The sequence below is a fragment of the Austrofundulus limnaeus genome, unplaced genomic scaffold (assembly GCF_001266775.1).
Source record: "Austrofundulus limnaeus strain Quisiro unplaced genomic scaffold, Austrofundulus_limnaeus-1.0 Scaffold100, whole genome shotgun sequence".
Taxonomy (NCBI): domain Eukaryota; kingdom Metazoa; phylum Chordata; class Actinopteri; order Cyprinodontiformes; family Rivulidae; genus Austrofundulus; species Austrofundulus limnaeus.
In genome coordinates this window covers 1,021,124-1,029,949 of record NW_013952502.1, presented here as the reverse complement: position 1 = coordinate 1,029,949, position 8,826 = coordinate 1,021,124, and the positions used below count along the sequence as shown (strand labels likewise).

Sequence of the window (8,826 nt, the reverse complement as noted above, 5' to 3'; positions counted from 1 at the left end):
CACACACACACACACACACACACACACACACACACACACACACACACACACACAGACGAGCTATAAACATCCTCGGCTCCACATATGAAAAAAGATAAAAATAACACCAGTAAAAAACCTCAGTTTGCTCTCTGGAGCTGCACGCAGACGAATATTATAAAAAGGACTAAATGACAACAAATAAGGGCCTGCATGAGGCGCGTGCGTTTGTGTTCAACACGTGAAGCGGCTGCAGACCAGGCCCCAGACTCTGCGGTTTTGCTGCAACAGCTGTACGGCTGTCTGCACACTAGGTGTTTATTTTTTCTTCTTCCAAAAAAAAATTTAAAATAAAAATTTTTAAAAAATGTGACAAGGATGCGACATGCACAGCTCCCAAAAGTCACAAAATGCTGCGCCACAACACGCTTTGATCCAGAATCACAGCATCAGCTGATAGGGAGAAGTGTAGTAATTATTATTGGTGCAGCTGCAACCTATTACTTATAGTCTGAGGCAAACTTATTGGAAAAAATAGAGGAACAATTATATAGGAGCTTTTCTGCAAAAACTGCAGTATTTCCCAGAAATTAAGAAGGAAATAAAATATTGGATCATCTAACGCGTCCAAACAGCCACCAGTTTTACCATCAAGTATTGAAACAAAAATGAACAGCAACCACTTTCATCTTCTTAAAATACACGTTTTGTAATAGAAAACAACAATTTTGCAATTTGCCAACCCCTTAAAACGCCATTTTAACCCTTCACCAGCCAGAGAAGTCGCCTAGAAATTTGTTTCCACCATAATCGGTGCTGACAGCGTCGCTCACACGTTTCATTTCAGCAAAAGCAACAATGGTGGTAGGCAGAAAAACAGATATATTCATAGAGAGGGTGGACTGGAGGGACGTTTTCAACTCAAACAGGACACGATGGTTACTTTTCCTTTAATGGGTGCAAACCAAAACAAGTGAGCAGACAATAGTGGCGAGTCTGGGTTTGCACACTGCAAAAAATACGCACGAGGGAAAAGGTTGCTTTTGTCCTAAAAGATGTATCATAAGGAAATTGTGTTGTTGTTTTGCTTTATCTTGGCATTAAACAATGTAGCTCTTCTAATTAGTTTATGGGGAAAAAACACACTTTCTATGAAGGGAAATTAGTAAAGAAAATAATATTAAAAATAGACTTTTAGGTAGACTGGAGAGGGGTTTTTTTGGACAAAAATGTCTGGTTTACGCAGCGCACAAAGGCTCTTATTATAATTCAGCCTCTGAAAATGGTGTCATTTCCTCCAGACTTCCCTGTTTTTGCTGGGAGGTTAGAGGCCAAGCCCAGGCGGTGCAGGGCCTGTCTGTGGATCTATTGTCTGCTGCTTATTTAGCGCTCAACGTTTAATCTGCGCTTCCTCTCACAAGTGAGAAACAATCGCAGCGTGAGAGTGGCCTGTCTAATTACATCTTTCACTCTCAACTTTCACTCTTTGGACTTGTGATGGGAAGCAGGCGGGTGTTGGGCCAGCATCAGACTGGAAATTAAGCAAAAAAATAAACAAATAAATAAACAAATCCAAGAAAAGCGCGTTATTTTGTCTTTCTTTACCTCTTAAAAAGAGGTTAAGCGTGTGCGAATTTGAACATTTAGCCAAATTATTTTTCAAAGAAAAATCAAAGCACTTAACTGTTCTGCATATTTGCAAAACATAAAAAAAATCATGAGAGAAATTATTTTAAAAGGATTATGACGATTTCAGGATAAAAGTTGTTTTAAAGCAAAACAAGCTTAAATGAAAGGACAGACGTGTCACAGATTCACAATAAAACCAGCTTGCATGGCTCATAGGCAACGTGAGAAAAAGTATTTACACTAAAATGATTATTTGGCAAAAATGAGAAAAATTTGGATTATTTTAGAAATGTGGATCTGTTTCTCCAAATCCAGTAACCAAGACAGTAAATGTTTCTAATAATAATAAGAAGGGGAAAAAAAGGAAAGATGCTGCAACKCTACCGATCACATCTCCTGAGTCTCCGTCTGCTCATCAGGTTCCCCTCCCTCCTCCTCCCTTCTCTTCACGCGCAGCTCGGGCTCGGTTCCTCCCGAGTCGCCCCTCTCTCTCTCTCTCCGCGGCCGCTGGCGCCCCGGGGATGAGGAAGGGCAAAACTTCGGTCRGCAAAGTTATACTCAAAGTTTTGTCTTTGGCGCGGCTCTGGATCCCGAGCGGCGCGCACAAAACAGTTTGTTTGCATCACTGATTTCTTTTAAAGGGATACGGACCCAGTTCTGGGGTGGACCCGCAGCGTCGCGACAGGGGGAACACACAAGCGCGTGGAAAATACTCAACACGCACGCATTTGGCTGCGTTCTGGTCCCCCCTTTAAAAAAAAACATCTAGTATTTAGGTTGATGAGACAAAACAAAAAGCAGAGTTAAATTCCATAAATAGTAAATAGTAATGCACTGTTGCTGTGGCTTATGCACCTTAATAAAGAAATCTTTTGGTTAAAATGTGAACATAAAGACTGTTTTTTTACTTTCTTTTCCAGAACGACCTGTTTGCAACTTACAATGTTTGCATTTTACCCTAAAGAATTGAACCCACACTTTAATTTGGTGCACCATATAAGGAATAGCAAGTATTATCTGCCATAAAAACCACAACTGAACAACCATCCAGGTGATATTTCACTAAATGCTCATATATTTGACCCTAACAGGTCCAATGATAGTGTTTGTTTACAAAAGCAGATTTTTTTATCTGGTAATGAGATGTTTATCCAAACTGCGCATCTGTTGTTAGAATTAAACCATGCACTGAGATTTGTTTTAGTGCATTATGACATACTGAAAACATGTCTCCCATAAATATAATTAAGAATGTTTGCCCTGCAACTATAAAGGACCCCGGGGGTCCTCCTTGCTTGCTCACTTTGCCAAGCGATGCTTCAGTCTCTCTATTGTTTTTGCGCACTAACTGACGCGCGTATTTCCGAACTAGACCTCCTCCTGAAACAGGATAAAAATAAATAAATAAAGTTAAAATATGCCACTGCTTCCCAGATGAACATTTCGGGAGTATCTGGGCGCATGCATTGGATTTAAATGAGGCTTCCTCTCCGTTAACTCCGGGACTCTTTTCTCTTTTACTCAAAGCGAGGGATGGGCGTTTGTAAGACCTGCTCTTGGAGTTGCGCGTCACGTGGCCCGGTTTCTGGCGTCCGATTGGTGCGAGGCACGTGTCGGGGAGGACGGTGSGAGAACGTCACTCGGGGGTGCTCGCATTGAAAATAAGAACAAAACTCCAGAGTGRGAGTATTAGGGCATCAGTTTAGGAGCCTCTTTATTTACCCCCCTTTAGTTTAGTTTAGGTGTTAGGCATCGCCGTGGACGCGCAAAGCGGATGGCGCTCTGAATTGGACGGAGCGCAAATGGCAAATGATTTTAGCTCCAGTTGTAACCCGAGTTTGAGGGAATGTATGTGAAAAAATATGCTTTTCTCAAAGGACACTAACGCAAGGCTTTGCATGGTGTCCAAGGCACTCACTAGTATTTGAGATTTTTATTTATTTATTTTTTCCCTCGTGCAGTTTCTTTTCATATTATTATTTCCATAAAGTTCTTCGCGAATTTCCTTGCCGCGGAGGGCGCAATAAAGGGGCGAAGAGCGTAAAAAAAAAAAAAAAAGCGGCGAAAGTGAATCAGTATGGAAGAAAATGGTCACGGCGACAGAGACGAGCGGCAGGAGTCGGCGGACGAGTCCAACAGAGCCATCCTTCCCCTCCTACAGGCGCCGGGGAACCAGCAGATCCCTCACCGGGTCACCAATTTCTTCATCGACAACATCCTGCGGCCGGACTTCGGCCGGAAAAAGGACGCGGGCGCGCCGAACCGGGAGGAGAGCAGCAGCCCGGCGTCGCGGGAGAGCCACAACAGCCCCGCCGCACCTCAGACTGAGCCGGTGGGCAGCACGGTGCCGGCGGAGGGGACCTCCACTCCGCACGCGGTCACCGGGTCCAAAAAGCCCGCAAAAGCAGCCGAGGAGCCCCTGAAAGCCCGCGGAGAGAACGGAGACCAGTGCCTGAGCTCGGACTCGGACAGTTCCCAAGCCAGCTCGAACCAATCCGCGTCTCAGCCCATGCTGTGGCCAGCCTGGGTCTACTGCACCAGATACTCGGACAGGCCTTCTTCAGGTTGGTGCCATATGCGTTTTTTCCCCCTCTCATCCCGTATTCTCTGTAACCTGAAATACCCCGTAACACTGACCCCGGATGGCTTGACCGACTTCTCGCTTGCAGAGTAGAGCAGGGTGCAGCGCAGACTGAGAATCCACAAACCATAAATCACTTTTATTATTATTATTAGTGAAATATTTAAGCATCAAAGACAGATCGCATAAAGATTCATGCACACTACAACGTAGAAGAAAAAAAGTACCATATATATTAAATTTAAAACCACGCTCTAGTGGGAGGAGGCCTATTTAAAAATGTAAACAAGAATCCTCTTTTTAAAGAGCAAAACTTTATTAAAATCTATCCAACAAAATGCGTAAAAATGACACATTTTGGAACCGTTACGCACAGAATTCTTCTCACAGAAACAATCCAATTTGGCGATTTTTAAAGCAAATGTATTCGAGTTTTGAGCAGACTACCGTCAGGGTTGTAAATATAGTAAACAGAAGCGTGGCATCCTTCCTGGGGAATGTACAAGTTAGTAAAATTTTACATTTGGTGCACATGTGGTGCTTTTTTTGCGTTGCAATAATATAGTTTTGGAATACTACACAATTGTGCACGCTTTYATGTTTTTAATGGGCTAAGCTGGACGGCAGTGATTATTCTGTGATGCTACCTTTAATGTAGCTACTAACTTTATTTGTGAGAAAAGTCCCTGAAGTTTCTGATCTTGTTGTAAAAGTTAGTGAGTCAAAAAAATTCTTTGCGTCTCTCGAAAAGTGGAGTACAACTTGTTCTCATACATTATGTAACGCCATATAGAGTGGCGTGGGCGACTACTACGAGTAGCAGGGCTGCAGTTTTCACATGGGCTGCTTGTGGGGAAAAAAACATGCACGCTGATTCATGAAGCTCGACTCGTTTTGTGTTGTTTCATTAATGTTTTGCACGCTGTTTGGAGGAGGAGACCATCCACTCAAACAGGCCTCCTTCCAAATTGGAGAAAGAAAAAAAACATTGTGTCTCTAAAGTGTGCTTCTCAAATTCTGTGCACGTTTAGTTCACTGGGGAGCTTTTTAAAAGTGGCCCACAAAAAATGGTTTGCTGCACAAGAATTGATCCTGGGTTTTTAACTAAACTGCAACGCAGAAACTGAGCTGCGTCAGCGACGCTTTTCCAATGTTATTGACTAAAAATAATTTATTACTAGATGTATTTCGGTGTGCGTGCTTGCGTGCGTGTGTGTGTATGATGGATGTCTATGTGTGCAGAAGAGGAAGGAGGATAGCAACAGGGAGGTGCTTCAGCTTCTTGGGTTGTTTCTTCAGGAGCAGTGCCAACATTTTACCATAATTTTCATTATTTTTATGCATACAAATTTTAAAGAAACAAACATACTTGATATGTTTACAATATGTTTACATCTTTCTTAATTTTTTTTTTGCTATTGCAGCCCATCCATTAATAAATAATTATAAAGCCACCATAAAAGGCATTAAAAATCTTTGTTTGCRAGTATTTTGAGGCGATTGTAATAAGTTTGAAAAGGCGAACATGTGCGTAAAATGCACTTTACGCACGTGTTTGGAGTACATTTAAAGACACTGACTGCGCTGAATACAAATCGGGGAATAGTAGTAGTTAGTCACGTGTGGGCAAAGCACTTTTATAAGGCTAAACTCAAAATAATTATAAACTATTTTTAATGTTTTTATCAAGATTTGCGCATAATTATCTCTTAGTTAAGATTTGTTTTTATGGCATGTTTTTTTTTCTTTGTTAATTTTTATTTATTTTTAGTTCACTAATGATCCGAGGTTCAAATTGTAACAAACAACTGCATGTGTCTGTGCTTGTCCCCTCTCAACACCAACAGGGCCGAGATCTCGCAAACCAAAGAAGAAAACGACCAGYAAAGAGGACAAGCGACCACGGACGGCCTTCACAGCGGAGCAGCTACAAAGACTCAAATCCGAGTTCCAGACAAATCGGTACCTGACGGAGCAGAGGCGGCAGAACCTGGCGCAGGAGCTGGGCCTGAACGAGTCCCAGATCAAGATCTGGTTTCAGAACAAGCGGGCCAAAATCAAGAAGGCCAGCGGCACTAAAAACAGTCTGGCCTTGCACCTGATGGCGCAGGGACTGTACAATCACGCCACCGTCACGTCAAAGGACGAAAAATCAGACAGCGATTGAGATCCTGAAAAAAAAGCAGCCTCCATGACGAAAAAGAACCTATAGTAATCCTATGATAGATTTTTATAGAGATTAAAAAAACACTACTTACAGGTATATTTAATGTTGCAACAGCAGATACTATAACTCACCTAAACGGATGTACAATGGCTCCACAACACCATAACAAACACATAGAAACGATAAGGTCACTACCACCACTATTTCTAACACTACCATAGGTTTCTGTAGGTTCCTATGGGATATTATAGTGATTTTTTCGTTTTATGGGAGGCTTAATCAAGCCTTCAATGCAATAATATGACCGAAAAAAGGGCCAGTGTATACCAGCATAAATTGTTTAAAAAAAAACATAACAGAGATATTTCTGCAATATCACGTCTATAAAAGATGTTGTATAAAGTTTTGTTTTTTTGTCGTCCCAGCCCCTTTCCTGGAGAAACAAATGTTCACAATATTCATTTTTATATACAGCTATTCATGATTGTCACCATTTTACACTGAACTGGCACTTGACGTTTTAGATTTGTCAGTGAAATGGGGTAAAAAAAAAAAAAAAAAAAAAGAAAAAATCTGAAGTCCAAAGAATTTTTTTTTTTCTGCTGCATCCAGGCTGCTGTGATTTTACATAAATGCTAACACAGTTCTGTTGCCATGCTTGCTGGTTTTCTTGGTGTAAAACTGGACATATGAAGGTGTTGTGTATCAGCTGCAGAGCTAATTGGGCAGTAYTTTATTATTAATATTATTATTATTTTTAATACAGTTGGTTTTAGGTGGATAGAATTAAATTTTAATCCCTTAACTACAAAGTTACAGGCCTCGCCTGAACGATTCTCTCACAGCCTTTAAACAAATGTGTAAACTCCTTGTTTTGCCAACGCATCRGTGCAGCTATTGTTGTTTTAAATAGCAATATTCATTTTTTTGTAGCTAAATGAAGGCTAAAATGCTGCCTCTGAAGTCACAGAAACAACTCTGTAGCATAAAGACAATGATGGCAACCATTTCTGCGCACTCTKTCCTCTACACGCAGGTTTCTTGGATGTTCTTGGTAAATCTTTCTCTATATACATTTTTTTACATATTCGTATATCATTAAAAGAAGGGAAATCTGCCAGTGACTGTATTACAAATGTTGGAAATCTCTTATTGTTGTTGAAAGGACTTCATATGTGTATTTATATAGATTCTATTGAGAAAAAAAATCTATCCAATGACCAGTGTTGCTTTAGAGTAGATATCTGAGGTGTTTACACTGCTTGTTTATCTTGCAATAACTTCTTTTTTGTTTGTTTTCTTTTTTTGTTATTTTTGTGAATGAAAAAAWTTGTTTATGGGGCCTTTTTTGCATGAAAGCTGCAATTTGTTGTACTTGGGCAAATAACTGTGYTTATAAACTTTGGTCTTTATCGACAAAAGTATGATGGAGCTAAGTTTTTTCAGACTGCATCCATACCAAATTATGACCGTATTTCTTCTTTTTTTTTCTTTCCTTTCAAAGTGTTTTTCTCTTTTCTTTCTTTTTTTTTTCTGTTGTGTATCTGCAAAAAGTGTGTGTGAAATAAAAGTCCACCAAACCTAAAACACACTTTGCCTTAAAAGTTCAAGTGGGAACTTTTTTTTTTCTGAAACAGAACTGTGCCGAATCAGAGAAGCAGTATTACTTCAAATGCAGACTACTCAAGTTTATTGCCTTTATGAAAACTTGCTGGTACGACATTATGAATTTACTCATCAGCGTATATCTATCTATATATGAACATGTTTAAATGAAATTACGACACAGAGTTGTAGAATACGATGCTATTTTTTATTTTATGTTGGAAGTATTCTTTGGTATAAATGTACATAATTTGTATCATGTATTAATTGTGTAATTAGCTGCCTCCTGAAAACTGCAAAAGAAGAGTAAAAAAAATAAACCTTGAAGATTATACACACACCTGACTTCTTTGTGCGTTGCTCTCGTAAACACAAGGTCTGACTGAAGATGTGCAACAAATCCATCAGTCTGGATTGTCTACATTGACTTTTTATTGGCTCAAACTGTAGAAAATAATAAACACAATAAAAAAATCCACAAAATTGATCACAGGCATCAGTAGCTTGTTTTGCACAACAATTTATTTCATGCAAACATTGGCCGTCAGGATCAAATGCATAGTGTCTGAGATTAAAACATTTGCAAAAAAAAAACATAGAAAAACATTGAAACATTATGCAAGTGGAAGACTTGAACAATTCCCAGGCATGTTTCCTCAACAATGCCTTATCTGCATTTCCATACTTGCACCGCTAGTCTTTGAACGCCATGTCTAACGGTCAGTGACTATAGGCATTAGAGCAGATAGGGCTGCTGCCAGCACTGTCTTCGAGACGGTCAGTCTTCCTCGCCACCTCTGAAAAGAGCTTCTATCACAAGGCAGAAATGGGAGCAGAAAGGAGGGGCGGGAGGTGTGTGTGTGTG

At 40.3% G+C, this 8,826-nt stretch overlaps 1 protein-coding gene and 2 long non-coding RNA genes across 5 annotated transcripts in view; 2 read left to right on the top strand and 1 right to left on the bottom strand.

The window, feature by feature from the left end:
- Nucleotides 1-8,826, top strand: part of LOC106520998 (uncharacterized) — a 16,099-nt gene extending 7,273 nt beyond the window's left edge. The window contains exon 3 of the long non-coding RNA XR_001310617.1: nt 8,814-8,826. This is a non-coding gene — a long non-coding RNA (uncharacterized LOC106520998). The remainder of the gene's footprint in view (nt 1-8,813) is intronic.
- en2a (engrailed homeobox 2a) lies at nt 3,600-8,299 on the top strand. The gene is made up of 2 exons (XM_014013351.1): nt 3,600-4,172; nt 6,037-8,299. The coding sequence occupies exons 1-2, from the start codon at nt 3,686-3,688 to the stop codon at nt 6,354-6,356; spliced, it is 807 nt and encodes a 268-aa protein (XP_013868805.1). The 5' UTR covers nt 3,600-3,685; the 3' UTR covers nt 6,357-8,299.
- The window catches only part of LOC106520997 (uncharacterized), a 24,669-nt gene continuing 24,308 nt past the window's right edge, over nt 8,466-8,826 (bottom strand). For all 3 annotated transcript variants that reach the window (XR_001310615.1, XR_001310614.1, XR_001310616.1), the window contains one exon: nt 8,466-8,771. This is a non-coding gene — a long non-coding RNA (uncharacterized LOC106520997). The remainder of the gene's footprint in view (nt 8,772-8,826) is intronic.